Source organism: Chiloscyllium punctatum, chromosome 11 (assembly GCF_047496795.1).
Source record: "Chiloscyllium punctatum isolate Juve2018m chromosome 11, sChiPun1.3, whole genome shotgun sequence".
NCBI lineage: Eukaryota > Metazoa > Chordata > Chondrichthyes > Orectolobiformes > Hemiscylliidae > Chiloscyllium > Chiloscyllium punctatum.
The window spans coordinates 92,166,696-92,193,617 of NC_092749.1; the positions used below are offsets into that span (position 1 = coordinate 92,166,696).

A 26,922-nucleotide genomic window follows, 5' to 3' on the forward strand; every position below is an offset into this window, starting at 1 on the left:
AGATGGAGAAGGGGGTGTGGATGACTGGAGTCAGTCTGCTCCTCAGCGGCTCCGCTCTCCTGCTGCTGACCACGGCCATCTTCACTGACCACTGGTACGAGACCGACACCCGGAGGCACAGGGCGGGCTGTGAGCGCGCTCCCGTCCCGGGGACCGGCGGAAGAGGAGGCGGCGGCGGCGGCGGCCGGGTCATGCCCATCCCGAACCTGCCGCTGAGGGAACGCAGCAAAGCCGAGGAGCCGGTGGTCCCGGGGCCCCGGGGTCCTCTGAAAGCCCTGGCCCCGTTCACCCCGGGCCCGGCCAGTGAGCAGGAGCTGCTGGAGAGCTGGCGGTCGGTGCTGGGGCTCGGCGTCTTCGAGTCGGACTGCAGCCGTCCTCTGTTCGCCAGCTACACTGGGCTCTGGAGGAAATGTTACTACATGGGCATCGACCGAGACATTGACCAACTCATATCCAAGGGTAAGATCCAAGGGGCTCATCGCCCTGGGCAAAAACGGGGGCCAGAGATCCACCTTGTTCGAGTCGGTTTGTTTTGTGGATTTAGCAAAACGAGATTAGCCTTTTTTTTAATAGCAGCTGGTGTAAATCGCTGGGTAGTCTTTGAATGGAAAATATTCATCCCTCTTGTTACTAGGGGTCAAAGAGTTGACTTGGGGGGAGGGGGGGGGGAATGCTTTAGTCTGGGCGAAATGAGCCCCATGCCTGTTTTTAATTTTGGATTCAAAGGTATGTTTCTTCAACGAACCAGGAGACGCAAGGAGTTGCGCTTGGAGCTGGCGTTCGTGGGTTTTAAATCTAACTCAGTGTTCTTCTTCATACCCGTGTTAAAATGATCTGAAATTTCAGAGTTTCGGCTAATTTGTGGAGGTCGGCGTGCGCCCCGAAGAGTTCGGTACAGAGTAAAGATTGTATTTTTTATAAACATCCCCAAGGATTTCGCAGGCAGCCGAATATTTCAACATGTCAAAAGGAATTCTGCCAATAATTTGTGCACAGCAACGATCTCTTTAGGTGTACACGAGGAATGATAGATTGACCTGTACCTCGAGAGATTTAACTCCCCTGTTCTGCTTCCAACAGAACCGTAAAATCTCCTGCTCAAAACCTGGCGGCTTGGGACTTCAATTCATGGGAAGTGAGAGTGTTACTGCTGAGTCAAAACTCACACTTGCAAAGCAGCTTATCTCGTGTCCTTTTTTTATATATCCCGAGCGTGAATCTGTTGCATTTGATCTATTTTTAGTTGTATTTCTTTTGAATTTTGGGGAATTTCTAAGTGTCTTGACTGGAGCTCCCCTGAAACGCAGTTGTTCCTGGACAATAGAGTCATGGGCCTCCCAGCACTTGTCTGGGTTTAATTTCAGGTAGCTGGTAGTTGAGAATTAATGTAGCATGGGCTGAATTAACAAGGATATAACAGATAACAATATTGTTTTTTTATGGCAACATATTTTTATTCACATGGCTGGGACAACTGTTATAGTTTGACAGAGAAAGTGAGGACTGCAGATAAAGGGCTTGTGTCCGAAATGTCGATTCTCCTGTTCCTCGGATGCTGTCAGTTATAGTTTGATGTCAAGTTTAACAATCTATTCAGCAGCTGAGCTCGGACGTTGTCATTAATTATGCTTCTTAAGAATGTTATCAGTATTTAGCTAAAACAATTAAATATATAAATGACCATGATTTCATTGAAATATAACAAGAGTCCTGTATACCACTCAATCTTGAAATCTTTCCATCAAGAAAATGTATTTTTCTTGAAAATTGTGTTTTGAGGATGACGCTCAGTGCTGGAGACAGAGAGACAGTATCATATCTTAATTCAAGCCTCCCTGCTAAAGGAAAGATGTTGTGAAACCTGAAGGGATTCAGAAAAGATTTACAAGAATGTTGCTGGGATTGGAGGGTTTGAGCTATGGGGAGAGGCTGAATAGGCTTGGGCTGTTTTCTCTGGATCATCGGAGGTGGAGGGGTGACCTTATAAAATCATGAGTGGCATGGCTAATGTGAATAGCCAAGATCTTTTCCCCAGGATATGGAAGTCCAAAATTAGAGAACATAGATTGAGGGTTAGAGGGGAATGATTTAAAAGGGACCTAAGGGGCATCTTTTTCATACATAGGGTTGTGTGCGTATGGAATGAACTGCCAGAGGAGGTGATAGAAGCTGGTGCAATAATAACATTTTAAAGGTTAATGAGTTGGAGAGGTTTGAAAGGAAATGGGCCAAATGCTAACAAGTGGGACTAGATTCATTTAGGATTTCTGGCCGGCATGGACGAGTTGGACCAAAGGGTCTGTTTCTCTGCTCTACATCTCTATGACTGTATGACTCACTTTGGGAATTGAGTACTCCCTGTTCCTCCGTTGAATCACTGGGGGATTCAGAGTTATGCTTAAGAGTTATGAGTTGTTTGAATCCCAACATTTGTAAACCCACATGAAGAGATCCAATATATAGCACCCATCAGAACCTGAGGGACTCCCTAAAGCACGGTGGCTCAGTGGTCAGCACTGCTGCCTCACAGTACCAGGGTCCCAGGTTCTTTTCCAGCCTTGGGCGACTGTCTGTATGGAGTTTACACATTCCCCCCGTGTCTGCATGGGTTTCCTCCAGGTGCTCCAGTTTCCTCCCACAGTCCAAAGGTGTGCAGGTCAGGTGAATTGGCCGTGCTAAACTGCCCATAGTGTTAGGTGCATTAGTCAGAGGGAAGTGGGTCTGGGTGGGCTATTCTTCGGAGGGTCAATGTGGGCTTGTTGGGCTGAAGGACCTGTTTCCACACTGTAGAGAGTCTGATCTAATTGAATCTAATCTAATCACTTCACAGTTAATGACTTACCTATGGAAGTGCCGTCACTGTCACATAGGAAAAGACATGATTTGGAGATGCTGGTGTTGGACTGGGGTGTATAAAGTTAAAAATCACACAACACCAGGTTATAGTCCACCAGGTTTAATTGGAAGCACACTAGCTTTCGGAGCGACGCTCCTTCATCAGGTGACAACCACCTGTTGAAGGAGCATCGCTCCGAAAGCTAGTGTGCTTCTAATTAAACCTGTTGGACTATAACCTGGTGTTGTGTGATTTTTAACTAGGAAAAGACACCAGTTTACAAGGTTCTGCAAACAGCAGTGATATAAATGACAGTGTTGGTGGTTGAGGGATTACTATTAGCCAGGATACAGCAAGATCTCCCATGTGCTTCTTCAAATAGTGCTATGTCATATCTTACACCTAGCTGATCAGGCAGTTGCAGTTTTGGTTGAATATCGCAACCAAACAAAATACAACATTGACTGTGCAGCACTCTCTAAAGCCAGGATTAATTACTTAAATCCTGGAATGAAATTTGAAAGCATTACCTTCAGATTCAGAGCAAGGAAGTGCTACCACTGATATAAAGTTAACACCTGTATGACAGCGTAATAATATAAAACAGCTGTTATTGTTGGACATCCGAAACAAAAACGGAAATTGCTGAAGAAACTCAGCAGGTCTGGCAGCATCTGTGGAGAGAAATCAGCGAGCGTTTCAGATCCGATGGTCTTTATTCAGAACCTCTTCAGAGCTTCTGAAGAAGGGTCATTGGATTCAAACTGTTAATCCCATCTTTACTATAACAGTTCATTCTCTGATGTTTGAGAAACGCAATTAAATAAATTGATGTCATATTTTAGGATTTTATGTGACTGATTTACACTATCATTTCACTTAGTGGCCTTACCTGAGCTAAAACAATTTCAAATTATTTCTGAAGAATATTGAAATTAGAATTATGCCTCTATGGAAATTGTCAACAAAAATCCAGCTGGTGAAATAAGGCATAGAGTTGAGATATAATTGGGGGAAAATTGTTCAAGTCTCTATCAGCGGTGGCCAAAGCTAATCCTTTAATCCTTGTCCACATCTCAGCCTTTACATGTGCTTAACATGATCTGGTAGCGTTGAATGCCAATACCCAACATGCTGTCAGAAGTGCAAGGTATTCCATTCCTCACTATAGACTCCTCAGCTTTAAGTTTATGTTGTGCTTTTAAGTCTTACTCCAGAGGCCAGTGCTGTGTTGAGGGAATGCTGCTCTATCAAAGGTGCTATAGCTGAGTTGTGAAACTGAAATCCCACCTGCCCTCTAGGGAGGATGTAAAATATCCCACAATACTAGTCAACAAAAGTAAGTGTGTTGCCCAATCTCCAGGTCAGTAATCACTAGATTAGTTCCTGGGATGACAGTGTTTTCCTTTGATTTGAGAGGCTGAGTGAATTGAGCTGATACATTATGGAGTTTAGAAGAATGAGGGATGGTCACAATGAAACATAGAGGGTTCTGAAGCAGCTTGTCAGAGTAGACACTGAGGTTGCCTCTGCCACCTGGAGAATGTAAAACATGAGGTGACAGTATCAAAGTAAGGGGGTGATCATTTAGGATTGAGATGTGGAGGAATTTCTTCTCACAATGGGTTGTGAACTTATGGGATTTCCTGCTGGAGAGGTTTGTGAATGGTCCATCATTAAGTATATTTGGAGCTGAGGTGATCAGAATTTGGTCACTCCAGGAACCAAGGAATGTGGTGAACTGATGGAAATTCAACTGATGGTTGAGCCAGAGGACCTGCTGTGTTCTTCTTGAATGGCAGAGTAGTCTTTAGGGGTCACATGGTGTACTCCTGCTCCTATTTCTTATGTCCTTGCGTATTTATCCCTCAACCTATATTCATCCCTCAACTAGCACCACAAATTGACAACAGCCTTTTCTGACACGAATGTCTGCATTTCAAAAAGTACTTAAGGTTGTGAAGTCCCAAAACAACACAAACAAAACTTGTGTTCATGCACCAGTTTTAACATACTAAATATCTAAGACTTCTGCATAAAACAATATTTAACACAAAGCAATGTAAGGAGATATAGAACAGCTGTCTGAAAGATTGATCAAAATATTTGGATTCAAGGAGGAGAGATAAAAAGAAAAGCAGAGTCGTTTAAGGACACAGTTCCACAACTTAGAGCTTCGGCATTGGAAGCACAGCTACCACTAGTGGAGAGATGCCAAAGAATTTGAGGAATGTAGCTGCGTTGTAGGATTGTGGAGCTGGAGGAGGTTACAAAGATAGAGAGAAGTAAACTGTGTCTCTCATTTAGAGGAGTCTTGTGTCCAGCATGGACATTCGCGGGATGGCGGGACTATCATATGTTGAAAGATTGGAGTGACTGGGCTTGTATACACTTGCATTTAGAAGGATGAGAGGGGATCTGATTGAGACGTATAAGATTATTAAAGGATTGGACACTCTGGAGGCAGGAAGCATGTTTCCGCTGATGAGTGAGTCCAGAACCCAGAGGACACAGTTTAAAAATAAGGGGTAGGCCATTTAGAACAGAGTTGAGGAGAAACCTCTTCACCCAGAGAGTGGTGGATATATGAAAAGCTCTGCCTCACAAGGGGATAAGGCAGGAATAGGATATTGATTGTGGATGATCAGCTATGATCATAATGAATGGTGGTGCTGGCTTAAAGGACCAAATGGCCTACTCCTGCACCTATTGTCTATTGTCCTGATGCCATTTAATTCTTCCCACCAAGGTCCAGGATTTAACTTGGTGCAGAACCTTCTCCCCAGTAGCAACTTTGCTGGAGCTATGCCATGAAGGGGTGTCCGATAATCAAACAGGAACCGGGACAGTTAGGTATCTAGTGAAGCTGTAGGCTGTTTCTTTAAGCCTGCCTTCACAGTTTGAATGGCTTTTTCCACCAGTCCATTGGACGGTGGATGGTTTGGAGCTGTCCTTTTATGCCAAATGCCATTCAACTTTAGGAAATAATCGAATTCCCTGCAGGTAAATGATATCTTGTTGTCTGTGACCAACACTTTCAGGAGCCCATGATTGCAAAATATTCTTGCAAGTTTTGTATCATTGTCCATGTGTTTGGATATGTGCATCCGATGCTTTGAGTGGTCTCCACAATGACTAAGAATATTGACCCCATGAAAGGATCTACGTAGTTGCGGTGTTACTGAGTCCAGGATTTCCCCCGCCATTCCCACAATTGTGGGGGAGGTATTGGGGTAATTTTAGTCCTCATTGGCATTCTGGGCACTGCCCACCAATGTGGCCAGGTCTGCATCCTGTTCTGGCCACCAGACATAACTCCTCACCAACATTTTCATTTTTGAAACCCTTGGATGACCCTGGTAGAGTTCAACCAGTGTCTGGTGGTGACCTTTGCTCAGGACAATCACCCTTGCTTCCTATAATAAAATGTCAGCCTCTGTGGTGATCTGGTCTGGCCTAGTCCAAAAAGGTTTCAGTTCTGACTTTGATGGCCCTTTTTTTGTCTTCCATCACCACCAACTGTTTTAGTTTTGCTAGCACTGGATCTTTGTGTCCATAGTCTGATATTGTCAGCAGTGACTGGAAAGGTGTCCAGTAAGTTTAAAATCAGAAAGGACTCTTCCTGCAGTGGCACCATTGGTGGAGTATCTTTCAGCAGGAGGCAGCTCAAGGCATCTGCATTTGCTACATGTCCTCCTGGATGGTGTTCCAACTTGTAATTGAATGCACCATTGAATTCGACCTGAAGCTAATGAGTGGCATGGTCTTGTCCTCTTTGAGCAGCCCTAGCAGATGTTTGTGGTCCGTTACTATTACAAACTTACGTCCGTAAAGGTATTGGTGTAACTTTTCTCACACCAAAGATGACCGTCAAGCCTTCCTTCTCTATTGATATTTGCACTTTGCATCGACCTAAGTCCAGGAAGCATACACTACTGGGCATTCCACTCCATTGGGCCACCTGTGAGCCAATGCTACCCCAATACCATACAGGGAGGCATCAATCATGCTTGGGATCAAAGTGTGCCAACTGATGATGATGATGATAGCTGCTTCTTCACTTCCCTAGAGGCTCTTTTAGCTACGAGACCATTCTCAAAGCTAACCCTTTTTCAGTGGCAGATTTAAGGGTGCCAAGATAGATGCCAGGTTATGTCTGAACTTTACATAGTAATTCACCAACCTAAGGGAAGACTTAAGCTAAGACTTGGAGAGTCGGGGCACATATCGATTGCCCGCAACAGTTCAGTCTTGTTGACTCTGTAGCCGAACACTCACTTGGAGTGCCTGGAACACACATTTTTCCCTTCTGAGGCATATGCCCACCATGGAAAAATGTGTAAGGACTATGTCCAAGTTCTCCAAGTGCTGTTTATTGGTCTTCCCTATTATTAGCATGTAACCCAGATAAATGGTCAGATTTCTCCAGTTCCCTCATTTCCCCTCCCCCCACCTTGTCTCAGTCCCAACCCTCGAACTCAGCACCACCTTCCTAACCTGCAATCTTCTTCCTGACCTCTCTGCCTCCACCCCGACTCCAGCCAATCACCCTCATCTTGACTTCCTTCCACCTATTGCATTTCCAACGCCCCTCCCCCAAGTCCCACCTCCCTATCTTTTATCTTAGCCTGCTTGGCACACTCTCCTCATTCCTGAAGAAGGGCTCATGCCCGAAACATCGATTCTCCTGCTCCTTGGATGCTGCCTGACCTGCTGCGCTTTTCCAGCAACACATTTTCAGCTCTGATCTCCAGCATCTGCAGTCCTCACTTTCTCCTAAATGGTCATCTGGGGCTGACTTTGTAAAATGTTCTCCGTTGTCTGCTGAAAGATGGCACAGGCTGATGATACCCCAACTGGCAGTTCTCGTATATTGATACAAACCCTTATGGGTATTAACTGTAGTATACTCCTGGGAATCCTCATCTAAGTGCAATTGCAGGTACACATGGCTCATGTCCAGTTTTCTGAAAGACAGCCTCCCCTTGCCAGCTTTGCATGTAAGTCCTCTATGTGACAGACTGGGTATTTAGCCAGCTGCAAGAAGCAGTTTGCCATGTGTTTAAAATCCCCATAAAGGCCAATCAGTACATTCTGCAAACTGTACTGGTTTGATGATTCCTTTATTTTTCTGCCTCTTGCTTTCTGCCTCTACTTCTGCACATAAGATGAATGGCACTGGGCAGGCCTTGCAGAGTTGTGGAATTGCTTCCTGGTCAACATGCAAGGTGGCCTTGGCTCCTTTGATAGTCCTTGGACCTTTCTGAAAAACTTGCAGGTATTTAATTAGGACTTCACTCAGGCAACCACTTTCTAATTGAAATATGTTGAGCGAATCAATTTGAATCTTCCTCAACTAATTTCACCCCATTAAGCTTGGGCCTGAGCCTTTTACAATAATCAGTGGTAACTGAACCCTCTCTTCTCATATGAGACTGGAACCGAAGTTGTAGCCTTAATCTGTAAAGATTCCCCAGTACAGGTTCTCAGTCATTCAGTCTATTAAGTTAAGCAAAGGAGTCCAGAACGAATTTTGTTAAAGACTGGTTCTATAATGACTGATACAGCTGCATCAGTATCACCCTCCATTAGAACCAGGTGACCATTAACCAGACATTTATATTGATTAGTTCTGATTTGGATGTTGCTAAACAATCTAACTGTTCCAAAGCAGATGTAGATGAGTTTTACAGGATGTGCATTCTCCTGAATACTGGCCTATGAAGTTGCTGATTCAACTCAGGCCTATGGGACCTTTTTGCTGTCTCGAGTCCACACACTGGCAGCAACTACAATGGCTTGCGGGCCCAGTTCCTGAAGAAAATGTTAAGCGTTTGGGCGAGGCTTGTCTTTGCTTTGGGATTTTGTTGTGAGCTGACCTAGAGTCCCTCTGTTCAGGATATGTCTTGAGTGAGGCTGCGCAATTGCCTTCATTCCAGTGGTGTTCCCAAGCTCAGTCAGCTTGGCGAGGGTGTCCACTTCCATCTGAATCCCCTGCAACTCATATACTCCACTTGCCACAATTTCTAATGACAAAGCCAATTGTAGTGTACATTTGAAGTCCAGTTGGGCTTCAGCAAGTAGCATCTTTGCATGGTTACATCATTAATTCCTCATACTAAACGGTCTCTCAGCATCTCATTAAGCGTTAAATCAAAGTCACGTGACTCTGCCAGTCATCTTAACCTTGTAAATAATCCTGACATGGATTCCTCTGATTCTCAAACTGCTAAGTCAAACCGATAGTGTTTCAGAGGCTTGGGTTCATAATATTCTTTAACTAAATCCATCACCTCTTGAAAGGTTTTAGTATCTAGTGCCTTGGGAAATGTTAGACTCCTAATAACCAAAACATTTGCGGGTCCACAAGCTGCCAGGGTAATTACATGTTGCTTTTCATCATCCCCCAATGTCATTGCCCAGAAAATATAATGCGTTCTTTCCCCAAGTGGATTGAAGGAGCCAAGCTTCCCAAATAATAGCATGTTGCCAGAAATGCTTACCTGCCTCAGAGACAGCAGTTGTGAGCGAATGTCTTCAAATGGATATTTTTTTCTCTCATCACCACTGTAATAGCTCCACAGAGGCCAGAATCCCATCACCAAGTCATCCTTTATTTACATGTGTATGGTATTTGACACTGGTCCGGCTTCCTGAAAGCCAGCACTTAGAGTGAACAGAACTGTTGACAGTCCTGTTTTTTTTTCTTTTTTTTTTAGAATAAACAGAACCTCTGACACTCCTGGTTTTTTTTTGTTTTACCCCCACACTACCGCCTAACTACGGTAGTGCTTATTTTTTTCCTCAGCACCCATGTTGTGTGTGTGCAGGTGTGAGACACAGTGAGAGACACAAGAAGCACAATCTTTATTCAAATTCCACCACCAGAAAGAAAGGAAACACCAGGGTGGCCAGTGACAAGCAGTGCCCTTCACATCAAAGGGCAATGCTGTGTGATCAAACAGTGAAGGGGAGGGCAGGGATTAAATCAAAATAGAGTTGGAGGGAGAAATAATGCACTCCACTCCCTGCGGCGCCCACCTCTCCCTGAACGACTCCAGGGTGTCAGTGGACATTGCGTGCTCCTTTTCCAGAGACACCCAGGCACTAACGTAACCACGGAAGAGGGGCAGGCAGTCAGCCCTAATGACCCCCTCCACGGCCCGCTGCCTGGACCTGTTTATGGCCAGTTTGGCCAGGGCACTCCTGTTTATTTTTTTTTCTGAACCTCTGACACTCCTGTTTTTTTTCCTTTTTTTTCTATTTTTTCCTTTCTTTTAACCCCCACACTACCGCCTAACTGCGGTAGTGCTTATTTTTTTCCTCAGTACCCATATTGTGTGTGTGCAGGTGTGAGACACAATGAAAGACACAAGGTGCACGAATCTTTATTCAGTTTCCACCACCAGGAAGAAAAGAAACACCCGAGTGGCCAGTGACAAGCACTGCCCTTCAAACCACAGGGCAATGCTGTGTGAGCAAACAGTGAAGGGGAGGGCAGGGATTAAATCAAAATAAAGTTGGAGGGGGAAATAATGCACTCCACTCCCTGCTGCGCCCACCTCTCCCTGAACAACTCCAGGGTGTTGGTGGACACCGCGTGCTCCTTCTCCAGGGACACTCGGGCTCTAACATAACCACGGAAGAGGGGCAGGCAGTCGGCCCTAACAACCCCCTCCATGGCCCGCTGCCTGGACTGTTTTTGAATTTGAACCTTTATTGCTTCTTTGAAAAACTGTTCAGAGTCAAATATGATACCAAGGCCATCAGCAGTTTGATTTAGTTGCCTGATATAATAATAGTTAGTAACTGGGAAACGGAGTTTGGGGTCTGGATTGAACACAGTGAGCTTTGGTCTTTCCAATATTTGGTTGCAGGTAATTCATGTTTGCCTGTTGCTGAATGGCTAACAAGCAGTCTCACAATTTCAAGGCAATGGAACCATCCAGAATAGGTGAGGGTGTGGTAGAGCTGTGTGCTGTCAGTGTAGATGCGGAAAATTATGCTGGGTTTTTGGATGATATAGATGAAAAAAAAGGAGGTGGTCAAGGATATATCGTTGGGAGATATCACAGGTAACAGTGTGGGAGCAAGAACTGTAGTCTTTTTTAGATGATACTCTTAGAGATTTAGACAGATAAGATCCAAGCCAGGAGAGTACAGTCTGCCCAGAGTCATGATGGTGGAGAGATGTTGGAGAAGAATGTGTTTTCAACCATGTCAAAGGCTGCAGGCAGGTCAGGAAGGACATGAATAATCATTTCTCTTTGTCACAGTCAGCTGTCAGGTAGGATGTAATTTATGATTTTGTTAAGTGTTTCAGCACCGTGGCAAGGATGGAAACTTGACTGAGGGGATTCCAAAATGTAGTCCAAAAAAGGCGGGCACAGATTTGAAAGACAACATGATCAAGACATTGGAGAGGCAGATGTGTTGGGGATAGGGTGGTAGTGGTATAAGGATTTTACAAGTGAATGTTCTTTCTTTCATTATTTTAAACATGTTATTCTCTGGTCATCAACCCATCAATGATCAAAGAATGATGGCTTTTGATACATGCATTTATGTATGTTGAGCACATCTTACTTGGTTGCATGTGGGATTTCAGTGTTTTAGTAGTGTGGTTTGCATTGAAATAACATCTTTTCATATCAAAATGCCCCAAATGCAAAATATTATTGTTCTTTAGATAAACATGCAACCTTTAGACAAACATTTTGAACACATCACAATCCTACAAACAATAGTTGAAAAAAACCGTCAATTTATTTCATGGTGTGAGTTGATGAGGAAAATATCAGCTAAGAGACACAAAAACCTTTCTGTTTCTTCAGTTCGTACTGTAGGCTCTAATATCCATATGACTATGGGACCAGATAGAACCTTTGTTTATTATCCCATCTAATCAGTGACACCTTCAACAAAAAAACAAGTTTAAAAATTGCTGAGAAAAGACACATATTGCCAAAGCTTTTGCCTTGTACTCAACAGGACATTTCACAAGAACACCAATTCAAGGGGAAAATCAACAGTTGGAAAGCTAAGGTATCTTAAAGGTTTGAATAACATGTGAAGCTAGCTGTCTCACACTGCTACTGTGCAATAGCAACACAAATGGTGTTTATCACTAACAGGATGCTGCCAACAAGTCAAAAAGGTGTTCTATCAACAATGTGTAATGTGTTTTATGAATTGTAATGCCAGTGTGGTGCCAAGTACGTAGGTACTGCATTACAAAGATCAGATCATACCAAACAGTATATTCCTTCAGCTGTGCACAATGTATTGCCCATACCAAACGAGTCCCAATTTGCAAAACTAGTAACATAGTGTCCAATTTGGGTTTTGATTCTGGAGTTGGACATCTGCTGGATAATCATGAGCATGCATGCAATATACTGACAACTAATTTTGGATTGTCAATCTGGCCTGTGGTGTGGTGCACTTGTATGAACTGGAGCCACATATATTAATACAAAGAGTCCTGTACATTGCAAGGAGAAAGAACATGTACACATACATTGCACCTATTTCAATTCAACAGAGTAGGTGAGAGCCATTCACTGGTTCGCTTCTCCAGGTGATGTCTTGACCAATTTGAGTCAAGTTTAAAATTTAAACAAAGCCTGGCAGCTAACTGTCAATCAGCATTAATGAATGTATTCCACATGGTAACACCCCTACCAACCAATCAGTCCTGTATGACATATATTGTAAATGTTGGATTTCCAATTAAATCAGTATTTTTGTGAAATGTCCTGATGTGTTCAAGACAAAAAGCTTTGACAAAACGTATCTTTTTCAGCAATATTCAATTTCTGTATTATCAAATGATTAATTTTAAAATATACATACTTTTATCATATTGTCATCACTAATAATATTGTTGAGCCAGTCCCTTACAATGTCTGGTGAATCACAATAGTTCCACATCCCATGGGTCCCACCCATAAGTTGTGCAATCTACTGAGAAAATTGTGACGGATGAGGGAATAAAAATCTGGAGCATTCTTCCCTGATCTTATTAAGTGAACAAAATTGGCCCTAGAAACCACTTTGGTTATAATTAATATTATACTTTTGCTGCCTTATAGTAGATTTAGATGAAGAAAAGTGGGAGGAGCTTGATTAGAGCACAGTAGACCATGGACTGGGTGTGTCAAAAAGCCCATGTTTTATATCCTACGTAGTCCTAAGTAAACGTAATTCCTTGTTGCCTTGAGAATATCTTGATCTGACTGAGTACCTTGTGAAGCCACTTTTAAAAATTTGTTATTGATATAGGGGTCACTGACTAGGCCAGCATTTATTGCCCATCCCTAACTGCACTTGAGAAGGTGGTAATGAGCTGCCTTCCTGACCAGCTACAGTCCTTGAGGCACAGGGTCACCTGTTAACAAGGGAGTTCCCAGAGTTTGGACCAGCAGTGAGGAAACGGTGAAATGTTTTCAAGTCAGAATGGAGATTTGGGGATCAGTTAAGAGTCAGTCATTTTGGTGTAGGACTTGAGTTGCATTATATAAGACCATATGACTAGCTAATAGCTTTAAGCTCATTGATTTCTTTTGGTTCTGGATGTTAAAAATTGAATTCCAATTCTCAAAGCATTATGATGGAATTTGAATATGCATTATATTGTGCTGAAGTGTCACTGTAGATAAATTCCTTATATCCTGACTGGAAATTAATTGAACCCTTAGATTTATTTTAGACGTAAGACTGTACCTCATGCGTCCTATCTGGATGCACCTCAGCAAAGTGTGGCAAGCCCAAAAGAAATTAAGAGAGTTGCATAGACAAACCACCTCCCCCTCCATCCATTAACTTCATCTGTACTTCCCTCTGCATCTGGAAAGCAGCCAACGTCCCACCCCATTATACTCTCTTCCATCCTCTTCCATCGGGCAGAAGATATACAAGTTTGTATACATGTACGAACAGTTTCAAGAACAGTTTTTGCCCTGGTGTTATCAGAGTTTTGAATGGACCTCTTTAATGTTAATGTTGATTTCTCTCTGCACCTTCTCAGCAGCTGTAACACTGTAGCCTGCATTCTGTTCTGTTACCCTGATGCACTCGTATAATACAATCTGCCTGTAAAGCATATAAGATAACACTTCTCACTGTACCTCAGTGCACGTGACAGTAATAAATCAAATCAAATCAAAATCATGAGACAAGCCAATACAATAGTGATGTTGGCTTCTCATATTGTGAACAAATTTCATAATAGGCTTTCAGAAAATGTATATTTACAATCTTCTGAAGACAATTTCCAGAACACAAATATTGAAGTGCTATTCTTTCAATGATTTACATTCTTTTATCAAAATCATGCATTTTATACCAATGATCAAATATGAACATTATTTACATCAAGATATGGTTTTGGTGACCCTTAGTGTAGCTTATAGTTACTGCAAGTTCTGGTGTGTTTTTGTACTTTAAAGCTAGACTTCTCATTTTGCTCTTTGTGTTGAGAGTAGGATTTGACTTTTGCCTTCTCCACTTCTCAGGTGATAATGAATCATCTTTTATCTTTTTTAAAAATATGCTTTATTCAGGATGTTTATAAAAATGGATTACTGACACTATACATCAAGTGTAAAACAAATCAGTTTCATTCACGACCATATGTTACTTCTAACAATTACAATTGCAGTCAATTTTTTTCTATGTTCATTATGTGTTAAACAAACAGCTGAAGAGATTTTACAAAGTTTCTAGCCCCTTGAAGGACCTTGGACTGTGCTCTTTCTCTTTGTGATAGCTGTCCAAGGTTTAATATCTCCTTCAGCATGTAGTCTTGGACCTTAGAATGTGCCAATCTGCAACATACTGTCAAGGGCAACACTTTGCACAGGAAGATTAGGAAATCTTGGGTAGATCAAAGAGTGTTTGTCACTGAATTAATTGTTCTCCAGGTGTAGTTGATGTATGTCTTGGTGTGTATCTATGGGAACAGGCCATAGAGCTGCCATAGAACATAGATCAGTACAGCACAGGAGCAGGCCCTTCACCCCACCATGATTCTATTATGAGCTAATCCCATCTGCCTGAGCATGATCTGTACCTCTCTATTCTCTTTCTGTTCATGAATCTGTCTAAATGCCTCTTATACTTTGTAATCGTATCTGCTTTTACCATCTCCTATGGTAGCCCGCTCCAGACACTTACTACCCCCTGTATGAAAAAAACATTCCTCGCACATCTTCCTTAACCTTTCCCCTCTCACCTTAAATCTATGCCCTGTAATATTTGACATCCCCATCCTGGGAAAAAGCCTATCCAACCTATCCATGTCTCTCATAATTTAAAGACTTCTACCAGGCTCCCCCCTCAATCTCTGCGCTCTCATGAAAACAATCCAAGTTTGCCTGATCTCTCCTTAGAGTTGTCACATGATGAACATTGCCAAAGAAAAAAAAAACACTGTATATTTTCTGAAAGCTCCTTTGCAAAGGCACATTTCACAAGCAGGTGGACAACTGTTTCTTCCCCTCCATGGCCATCTCAATGACAATGTTCAACAAGGGTGAAACTTGGGGTCTGGAGGAAAGATCTGGCAGGAAGGGCCTTCTGACCTGGAGCCATGCTCTGTCTTGCTGCTTGTTTGAAAGGTTTGGTGATGAGACATTCTGCCAAATGAACTTGATGGTCTGTTCAGGGAGCCATTCAGCAAGATCAAATGTCTCCCTTCTCCAAGGACATTATGTGCTGACCACTGTCTGATGAACTTGTGGTCAAAGATGTTTGTTAAGATAAGCCTTTCCACCAGAAGAGACGGTGCATCTTAGATTAGATTAGATTACTTAGTGTGAAAACAGGCCCTTCGGCCCAACAAGTCCACACCGACCTGCCGAAGCGCAACCCACCCAGACCCATTCCCCTACATTTACCCCTTCACCTAACACTGAGCAATTTAGCATGGCCAATTCACCTAACCTGCACATCTTTGGACTGTGGGAGGGAACCGGAGCACCCGGAGGAAACCCACGCAGACACGGGGAGAATGTGCAAACTCCACACAGACAGTCGCCTGAGGTGGGAATTGAACCCGGGTCTGTGGCGCTGTGAGGCAGCAGTGCTAACCACTGTGCCCCTGTGCCACCCATAACCACTGTGCCACCATGCCACTTGATCCAATTGAATGGAGCATTCCCAGCAAGTGTGCTCAGACCAGTCCTTCTCATCACTGGACACAGGCAGAACCTCAGCTCATAGTGACACTTGGTGTCACTATCTGTTCCTTCCCCCATTACCTAGGTGATTGTACATCATGTCCTTCTGAACCCAGTCCATTTTCGATCTCCAGATAAAGCAGAAGGTAATTTGACTGATTGCCATGGATCAGGAAAGAGGAACGAGCCAGACTTGCATCACATGCAGCAACACCACTTCACACCTAGTGACCAGGAGTTTCCCTGCAGTGAAGAGAAGTTTTGTTTCTATCTGCCCAGATTTTGTTTTAATATGGCGACTCATCCCTACCAGGTTTTAGTACTCAACCCAGCCATTCAAAGCCATATCCCTAGCATCATCTTTAATTAATCTGACCAAAATGAGTCATGAAGAAGAGTTATATTGGACATGAAACACAAACTTTGCTTCTGTCTTTTTGACCAATGTCAAAAACATTATAATTATGTCTTCTACCACATCAGTTTAATTAATTAACCCATTAGGATTTGCTTGTGTTGTTTTAGAAAGAGACTTATTTCTTGCTCTATGTGAGCTTTAGCTTGTGTTCACTTTATGTCATCCAATGTATGATCTTTACACAGTACAATTCCCTGACAATCACAAATTCAGCTGATAAATAGTCCACATTATCACATCTACTTCTACTTTTGAAAAATGTCAGCGATTCTGGAGATATTGTGACAATTCAGTCCATTACTGGTGAGTTGCAATGCTTGATGTAAACACGCACACATTTCTTGAGCAAAACGCAGAAACGCATTAAAAGCAGTGACCTTTCTAATCATTACGCCAGCACAAGGCTTCGTATGTTTTCTCCCCATTTCATGTAATTTCGTTTGGCTATCCCAGCAAATTTTAGATTAATATGTTCAGCCCTTTTCTTGTACATGAGAGTGATGATGCCTTTCCTTGTGCATTCTGGCATATTGCCACCAAAAAGCACATTCCCATGCGGTAGGTCTTGGTTGATCTGATCCCATAGAGTCAATTACAATTCACCAGTAAATCATCATTTCCGGGAGTTTTGTTTTGTCTCCAAAGACCTGGCAGACTTTGTTAGCTCATCAGAGATAGAGGCTATTCCAGCATCCCATGTACTGTCATTTAAGACATCCGTGACAGAGGACAGGAAAGACTGAGAGGCCATACTGTCTGTGGCTTCACATCATACAGACCAGGATAAAAGGATTTGCTGAGCTTCGTATGTAAGCCTATGATAATGTTATTGAATCTCTTTATCCTTAACGTGGTAAATCACCGTCTTCTTTATCTGAACTTCTTTGATAGAAGGGAAACTAATGTGTCTCATCCTTTGCTCTGGACCAGATTGTGTGCTGGAAGATGATTGTCGAGTAAGTAATGAGTCTTGTTGGATCTTGACCTGTTGGAGATCCTTCTCAACGGTGACCTCCATTACCTGCAGCGGGTAGAGATTATGTTCTGGAGGTGGGACATTTCCCTCTGTTCCTCTCTTGCCTTCTGAACATCTCTGAGTGTGAAGAATCTTTGGATTTTTGCCTTGATTGCTTGCCACCAATTAACTCAAAGAAGAGTTTCACAATGTTTTCTGGTCTCAACATAGTCTCAACATGTTCAGCTTCCACGTCCCTCAACCAATCCTCTGGTCAATTTGTTGGTGATAGTCAATAGGAAGTAGAAGAACACAGGCTTAATGTTGACAGATCTGTCCATGAACGTTTGGGACACAAATCATCACTCCTGGAACAGGGAGACCCATCTGGTCTCAAACAGGTGTACCTGTATAGTGCTCCATTGGCAAAATTGAAGAAGATGTTGTACAGCTTGGCATCTTTTCTTGTTTCCACCGGAGTGTGAATGTAGCATCATCCTGCCGTTGGCCCTGTTGGAATGTCCAGCTGTCATCACCACCTGGATGCCACCAGCACTAATAAGAGCTGCTGAAATGTGGCCTGTCAATTACTGTTCTGAACTGGGGCCAACATTGACATTAAGTGGAGCAGAGTGCTCTTGTACATTTCATCCTCTCACTACAAGAGATCAAAACAGCAATCCCAACATTCCCTTACTTGTCACTGCCTGCCACTCAGAAAAAGACACATTGTTTCCAGAATGCAAATCAGTTCTCTATCTCAATACACGATCTCAATCCCATGCACTTCAATTTTATTACATCTTGAATAATTCCAATAAATTCGTCAAGCATGATTTCCCTTCTGTAAATCCATGCCGACTCTGTCCAATCCTGTTACCAATTTCCAAGTGCTCTTCTAGTAAATCTTTATAATGAACTCTAGTATTTTACTACTCCTGATGGTGAGCTAACAGACCTATAATTCCTTGTTTTCTCTCCACCTTTCTCTTAAATAGTGGGGTTACGTTAACTATCCTCCAATCCATAGGAGCTATTCCAGTGAATTAGACAAAAGAATTAGAGAACTACAGACAAAAGTTGTAAGGAACACAAAACAATTAAAAAGCACACTTTTTGTGCTTTATTTCTCAACATTTCACCAACAAATACACAAAAATGGTTTAACTACACATGCATACATCATACAATATGAGTATCCAGATCATAGGTCCAATGTCAATGTCTACAATTCATATTTTATTTACTAATGAAAAATACAATAATCTAGGCCTGAATTCTCAATTAACTACATGTTGATAATGGCTCACATATTGTACAACAATGGTGTATGTGGAATTATGATATTGTTGGGAAGAATATTTTATGAATCTTTTATTATTACATCAGCTGAATACTGTATTCTATGTCATTGGTAATTATTATTCTGATATGAACATAATGCCATTTATAACGCAAGTATTTAAATCAGTCAATTTATAAACATGCCAGTTGTGATGGTCAGTACTTCACAATAATACTTATTCTGTTTATTTGATTATGACAGATTTTCATTGATATTTAAGTCCCGCTGTCTCATGTTGATGAATTTTATTTTCCTCTTAGGAATTGCGCAGAGATGCACATCTGTCAAGTATCACTACTCCCAGCCCATTCGTCTAAGAAATATTCCTTTCAATCTTACAAAAACCATCCAGCAGGATGAATGGCATCTGCTGCGTAAGTGTGAAATAGCATTAAACAATGCTAAACTAAGAATAAGCTGTGCTTTCCATTTCTGCCTCAACGTAGTGGTTCTACCTGCTCTGTCAGAATTACTTCACCTACAATTCATGCCTCTATTTGCTGTTCATATGACAGGAAATGTGAGAACAGGGAAAGTGGCAGGAATTTTCTTGGGACTACTTCTGTTCCATGATCAGATCTACAATGGAAGTTCAATGGAAACCTCATTCATGGGCATACAGAATTGTAATGCTGAGTGGAAGAAGGCTTGAGGAAATTATTGACCATAATATGAAGAGCTTTTAAGAGAAATAGAGTTAAGAGTATAGTTTTTTTTCTCTCTTCCTCTGTCTCAGGATGTAGCCATTTCTCCCAAGGCTATATTTGTTGCCAGCTGCACTGAAGAAGCTAGTAGTGAACATTTATCATGAACTTACGCAATCCTTGTGGTGAAAGTGCACTCACAGTGCTGTTAGGTAGCGAGTTCCATAATCTTTAGCCAGTGACAATGAAGGAATGGGGATATATATATATATATATATATATATATACATCCTTCACAATTTGGTCTGTGACCTGGTGGGGAAACTAAAAGTGAGGGTACCTGCTGATCTTGTCCTTCTAAACAGTAGATGGTTTTGCTACGTGTTATCAATGCAGCTTTGACAAGTTGATGCAATGCATCCTGTGAGTTTTGTGTATTGCAGCTGCTGCTAACACCTCAACAGGTTGACTTTGCCTCTGTCAAAAGCCAGATCTAGATGAAGGTCTTTGGTGGCATTCTGCAGGCAGAGACAGTTAGTAGGATACAGCTTTCCTTATCTGTGTACCCATTGAATTGTCCAATGTCACATCTGTTGGATGTTTGGTTGGAACCCTAACCCTATTCAAATAAGGATAAGTATCGTTACTTGAGGTGAAAATAGTGCCATTCCACAGAACCCATTTTTTGTCTTACCAACTCAATTGCATTGAACATTAATTATTCTAATATAAAGTAGGCCTGCACTATATAAAGTATGGACCAGCTTAAGAGTGTAAGTTGATATGCAAACAATGCCAGTGGCAATCCTAACCATTAATTATTTTTTTTCTCAACTTTGGGTCTGATGAATATTTGTGGGGTACTTGGATCCCCAGCTATGTACTGGGGATGGGAAATTAGAAACTACACTGGCAGCAATTGTACCTGCCTCTTTAAGAACTGATGTTTGCAAATGCAATCAATTTCACTCCTTCAGTGTAGTTTGGGTAGATTGGGAACTCATAGCCTGGTGAATTGCGACAAATAACCACTTCGTCTCATTTCTGTGTGACCTAGCATGCATCAGTGATGTTGAAATGAATAATTTTATGGATATTGGTCAGTAGAATGATGTCAAAGCTATTCCTTGGTGGGTTTTTCTTCTGAAGAAATACTAATGAGGTTTATTTTTCTTTATTTCTCTCTACCACCACAGATTTGAGGAGAATCACAGCTGGATTCCTGGGCATGGCAGCTGCTGTCCTGCTGTGCGGGTGTATTGTCGCATCAATGAGCTTCTTCTGGGAAGAAAGTCTCACTCAGCATGTGGCAGGCCTCCTTTTCCTAATGGCAGGTCATTTTCCAGCATTTTACTTCAGCAGTTTATGTGTCTGCAGTTATATATTATTCCATTGGTAGCTTTTACTTCTAAACAGACACTTTATAGAGATACCTTTTGACAGTGGGTTGGGTGAACAGTATTTTGCCTTCTGCATCACTGTTTAAGCCAGTTAAGTACTTCTGAGGTCACTGCTGGTAATGTAGGAAACACAGTCACCAAACTGTGCACAGCAAAGTTCCAAAAATAGTGATGTGATAATGGCTAGAGGATAAGTCTCAGCAATGGTGGTTGATATAGGCAAGGAAGAGAGAGTGAGGACTGCAGATGCTGGAAATCAGAGTCGAGAGTACGGTTCTGGAAAAGCACAACTGGTCAGGCAGCATCTGAGGAGCAGGAGAATCAGCTTTTCAGGCATAAACCTGATTCATGATGAAGGGGTTATGCTCGAAACGTTGATTCTCCTGCTTCTTGGATGCTGCCTGACCTGCTGTGTATTTCCAGCACCACACTCCCGACTTTGATACAGGCAAAGATCTAAGGAGAGCTTTCTCTGTTCCTCTATATTCACCTGAAAAAGTAGATTGGATGACACTTTCAACAGTGTAGGACTCCCTGATTACTGCATTGTTTAGTAGCTCTTGAGTTTGTCCACAAGTCCACGGAATAGAGCATTACATGTGTATCTAAGTGGTGAGAAAAATAAAAAGAATTTTGCTAAGATGGCAAAATCATCTCAAACCCCAAATAGTGGTATCAAAGGAAGGCAGCAGAGAGCTTTTTAAATAAAACCATAGAGATGCACAACACAGAAACAGTCCCTTTGGTCCAACTCGTCCAGGCCGACCAGATATCCTATATAAATCTAGTCCCATTTGCCAGTGTTTGGCTTATATCCTGCTAAACCTTTCCTATTCATATACTCATCCAGCTGCCTTTTAAATGTCATAAGTGTACTAGCCTCCACCACGTCCCTTGGAAGCTCATTCCATACACACACCACCCTCTGTGTGAAAACGTTGCCCCTTAGGTCTCTTTTATGTCTTTCCCCTCTCACCTTAAACCTTCTAGTTCTTGACTCCCCCACCCCAGGGAAAAGATCTTGCGTATTTACCTTTTCAGTGCCCCCTCATGATTTTATAAACCCCTCAGCCTCCAATGCTCCAGGGGAAACAGCCCCAGCCTATTCAGCCTCACCCTATAGCTCAAACCCTCCAACCCTGGCAACATCCTCGTAAATCTTTTCTGAACCCTTTCAAGTTTCACAACATCCTTCCTATAGGAGGGAGTCCAGAATTGCACGCAATATTCCAAAAGTGGCTGAACCAACGCCCTGAACAGCCACAACATGACCTCCCAATTCCTACACTCAATGCACTGACCAATAAAGGTGAGCATACCAAATGCCTTCTTCACTACCCATCCATGTGCGACTCCACTTTCAAGGAACTATGAACCTGCACTCCAAGGTCTCTTTGTTCAGCAACGCTTCCCAGGACTTTACCATTAAGTCATGCCTTGATTTGCATTTCCAAAATACAGCATCTCACATTTATCTAAATTAAACTCTATCTACCAGTCCTCAGCCCATTGGCCCATCTGATCAATATCCCCTTGTACTCTGAAATATCCTTTTTAGCTGTCCACTACATTTCTAATTTTAGTATCATCTGCAAACTTATTAAACATACCTCCTATGCTGACATCCAAATCATTGATATAAATGCCAAAAAAAAGTATACCCTGCACCAATCCTAAAAAAATCCTGTGACACACCGTTGGTCACAGCCCTCCAGACTGAAGAGCAACTCTCTACCACCACCCTCTGTCTTCTACCTTCGAGCCAGTTCTGGATCCAAATGACTAGTTCTCCCCGCATTCCATGTGATTTAACCTTGCTAACCATTCTACCATGAGGAACCTTGTCAAAATCAAAAATGCAACCTTTACACTGTAATATTTTCTGTCCTTGTCAGGTGAAATGAATCAAGGCTTCCTCTTGAAGCTATTTTTATTTAACTGAATGCGATTGTGTAATTTCAGCTTAATTGTAGGGGCAACACAACTTGTATGGAATGCACAATGTATTCGTTAAGTTAAAAATCTCAATTCACAACAGCACTTTAGCAAGAAAAAAGGAGTGAATTACTGACATTCTCTTCCTGCAACATATAAAGGTTTGAAATTTGCTTCTCTACTGTAAGGAGCATAGTTAAAACTCATGCAACACCAAGTTATAGTCCAACAGATTTAATTGGAAGCACTAGCTTTCGGAGCGCTGCTCCTTCATCAGGTGGTTGTGGAGTACACAATTGTAAGACACTGAATTTATAGCAAAAGTTTACATGTAATATAACTGAAATTATACATTGAAAAATACCTTGGTCAACGTATTTTTCAATGTATAACTTCAGTTACATCGCACTGTAAACTTTTGCTATAAATTCTGATGAAGAAGCAGAGCTCCGAAAGCTAGTGCTTCCAATTAAAACTGTTGGACTATAACCTGGTGTTGTGTGAGTTTTAACTATGTACACCCCAGTCCAACACCGGCATCTCCAAATTAAAGAACATAGGAATGGAGCAGACCACTTAACGTCTTAAACCTGTTCTGCCATTCAAAGTAGATTATGGTTGACGTGACCTAACTCCATTTATCTCCTTTTGCCCATAGTTCTTAATACCCTTAGTTCAAAATATCTCTCCCAGATTTAAAGTTCACAATTTACTCCCCAGTCAACTGACATCTGAGGAAGAGTTACAAACTTCTACCAACTTTTTTTATGTGAACATGTTTCCTTGGAAATTCTTAGCTCTAAATTTCAGGCCATATATCCTGGTCCTTGACTCTCCAACTAACAAAAGTAGTTCTCTCTATCTAACTTAACTACACACTTGCAAAAAGAAAATCTTTGATCAATTTACCCCCTAGCCGTTGAAGTTCCAAGGAATACAAGTTTGGTTTGCTCTACTTTTGTAATTTAACCTTTATTGTTCCGATAAATCTATACTGCTATTCCACACAGTACTCAATCAGTGGTTAACTCGGGCTTTCGAAAGCTTTAGCATAACTGTTGTACTCCTCTAGATATAACCTTTTTGATTATTTTTCATAGCTGTCCATGATATTTTAACAATCTATGCATATGGATCTCTGAGTTATATTTGAACTTCTAAATTTCAAGTTTATTGCCATTTAGAAAGTGCCTTATTCCAATCTTTTAAATTCAAGAATAGCCGGTCTCACATTTGTCTACCTGAAATTTAATTGCCTTCATTTTGATTATTTTGATTTATCTTATTTATGCTGTTACCTGCAGTATTTGCAATGCAAGCTGTTTTTGTGATAGATTTTTAAAACCTCTTTACTCATATTGTTCAATGGATTTTTTCTGAACCTTTTCTTACATGTGGGAGAAAGCTTTACATGTGTATGCATTTTATAAAATGATTTATTTAAAGTGACCCTGGACATTTCACAGTACACTCAAATATCTGTCAACCACTGAAACTAATTTGTCATATTCGCTGTCTTGTTGCACATTTCCTTTAGATAGTAAAATGTACTACAGTGTCTGAATTGTATTGTATTTTGGATAGAAATAACAGCAATTTTCTTTTCTTTCCTTTAGGAATCTTTTGCACAATTTCTCTTTGCACATTTGCAGCCAGCATTTCGTATGATCTTTCACGTCAACCAAAATTTATCTATGGCCTACCAAATGATGTTGACCACGGGTACAGTTGGTCCATTTTCTGTGCATGGTGTAGCCTAGGGTTAACGATGATGGCAGGCTGTTTGTGCACTGCATTGCCATTCCTCAGCAGAACCAAGACAATCCATCAAAAGACCATCAGAGATTCTTCCGTTTGAGCACCATTTGAAAAATACAGTTGATTTTATGCAGGATCTGTGGTTCTCCAGTCTGATCTTGTGTTGGGAGTGTGGCATATGAATCATGCATCTGTGTTTTTGATTCTCGGTAGATTCTGCCATAAACTACTTACAATAAATCTGCATTTGTGTCTTTAAAACACAAAATTGTTATTTAAAAGAACTGCACCATTCAATGTAAACTATACAAAAAAACTCATCAAACAACTACTGATAATATGCCACTTGAAATTACAAATACTTCGTGACTAACCACTGCTGCCTCAGTTTTTCTTTGGTCTTACCTGTTCTGAGATGAGTTGAAATTATTTTATTGTGGTGGCTATTTTCTGTGCTATACCAGTTGTATTATTGTTGTATTCCCAATGCAAAAAGGTAGGAATATTAAACTGGGCTCAGCTATTGAAATATATTGAATATATTGAAATTGTACCTTCAATTTTACAATGTTACTTTATTGATATCCAACAGGAAAACATATCAATATGTCTCTATGAGTAAAGCACACTGGGAATAAAATTGATCTTTGGTGATCGTGAAAAATGGGCAATAGGAAATTTGGAAACCTTTTTATATATGCCCAATGTTTTTGCAGTTGATTTCAAAGAAAATTGAGTGGGATGCAAAATGGGCCAATGATTCACCATCACTCACTTAGCACAACCATCTACTTTGAACTGCCAGGTCCAAGCATCAGTTTGCACTTTTACATTCCAAGTATTGCCTCTCTTAAAGCTGTGGTGATTATTTAACTAAACCATGTACTTTGAGTAAGGTTCAACTGTAATTATTTGACAATACTGTGCTGTCAACTGCTGTGTTAAATTTTGTGAATGAAAATGTGAATAATTGGTACAATTGTTACAATATTTCCATAATATGGTACTGAGTGTAAATTCTTTGTGCTGTTTCTCTGTAGACACTGCTTTTATTTTGATAAACTTTAAGTCTTAGTAGGTTAGAAATTGGATTGCACCTGGTTGTATCCCTATATACAGTATATCTAATCCAGGGCTGGACCACGCAAAATTGGCCCACAGGCCTCCTCTGTTTACTGTTGACAAACTGCAGATGCCAATGAAGGCCTAAGAAGCAATTCATGGTTCTGTGAAGAACAATAATCAGATTGTTGAGATGGTAGGCAGAGGAGGAGGAGGAGGGGGGGTGGGGGGAGATTGGAAGGGAGGGAAACAATATGGAGCTGAGAGGAATACTCTTCCTGTCTTCGCAATAAGGTGAGCTACAAAAAAATAATTTTCAGGGAGCAGCTTCCAGCAGACCCTTGCCTTTGAGAATAGTTAGTTTCTGCCTACAATCTTCATAGTTTATATAAGTCAGTTGCTAAAGAGTTTTAGAGGATGAGCCGTTCATTGCATATACAAAGGGACGATTGCCTTTTTGGGCACAGGCTGTGAATACCTTTACAATTTAATCAGCAGTACATGTTAAGTGTGGAATGCATGCCACCCATGATATTGATACTTAGGTGCCCATTTTACAGGTGCAAAAGGTTTGACACCTATGAATTTCTGGGCAAGTACGTTTATTTTAAATAAATAGTCTCTAAGATAGCTATTCCTTTGTAGGTATGAGATACCATCCGAGAAAACCTGCTTAGCTCCAATATGAGATAATATTGTGCCGCTTTGTATGAATTGTGTCCATACTTGCATATTGTGCAATGATTCTGTACGACGCAAAAAGTTTAATGTCTTTATGTTAGAGAAGTGACATTTTTATTTTCAAAAGTGAGATAAACATATCTGGTAACAAAAATCTTTCTTCCAATAAAAATTATCCAATGAAAATTTACCTTTTCTTCCATTCATTCTGAATTCTACAATTTTAGTCTTGAACTGTAAAACATTGTCACAACATGAAGTTAACACAATAAATGTACCATAGAAAAGTGACAGCAGAGAAAGAGCCCATTCCACCCATGGTAACTGCACTAGCTGAATAAATTAGCTGCCCATTTTAATCACACTTTCCAGGGTGTTGAAGCGGAATGACTAAATAAATCACTTGACATCAAGAGTCCACTTCTAACATCAAAGAGTTTATTGATGTTTTACCGTTGGGAAGAAATCTCTGGTGGTGCAGAAGCTTGTTCCCTGAACAAAGGAAAAATGTAAACTTTTATACGTTTGTTTTCAACCTGACTTTGATGATTGCAAACCAATCGTGTTATTAATTAATTACATACACACCCAACCAAATTAATCATATGACTGTACAGTCAGTAATGGGCAGCCTTATGGACAACACCAGGTATTTCCATGATCAAAGTATTAATTAGACATCCTTATCTCTATCCTTGGGCCTTTAC

The 26,922-nt window shown here is 41.3% G+C and overlaps 1 protein-coding gene across 2 annotated transcripts; it reads left to right on the top strand.

Annotated features, from left to right (window-relative positions):
• Window positions 1–26,401, top strand: tmem178a (transmembrane protein 178a). 2 transcript variants are annotated; one of them, XM_072581256.1, is made up of 4 exons: window positions 1–459; window positions 18,996–19,109; window positions 20,576–20,713; window positions 24,331–26,401. In XM_072581256.1, the coding sequence occupies exons 1-4, from the start codon at window positions 3–5 to the stop codon at window positions 24,570–24,572; spliced, it is 951 nt and encodes a 316-aa protein (XP_072437357.1). In that variant the 5' UTR covers window positions 1–2; the 3' UTR covers window positions 24,573–26,401. The 2 variants fall into 2 exon arrangements, with proteins under 2 accessions (XP_072437357.1, XP_072437358.1); XM_072581257.1 differs by having other exon boundaries at window positions 20,576–20,709.
• Window positions 26,402–26,922: the final 521 nt, after the last annotated feature.

What these genes read in the sequence shown, in the direction of transcription:
- tmem178a (XM_072581256.1), top strand. Translation starts at nt 3, where the DNA reads ATGGAGAAGGGGGTGTGGATGACTGGAGTCAGTCTGCTCCTCAGCGGC. An exon ending in GGATGAATGGCATCTGCTGC is followed by an intron (nt 19,110 to 20,575) that starts GTAAGTGTGAAA and finishes CTACCACCACAG; the next exon opens with ATTTGAGGAGAATCACAGCT. An exon ending in CCTCCTTTTCCTAATGGCAG is followed by an intron (nt 20,714 to 24,330) that starts GTCATTTTCCAG and finishes TCTTTCCTTTAG; the next exon opens with GAATCTTTTGCACAATTTCT.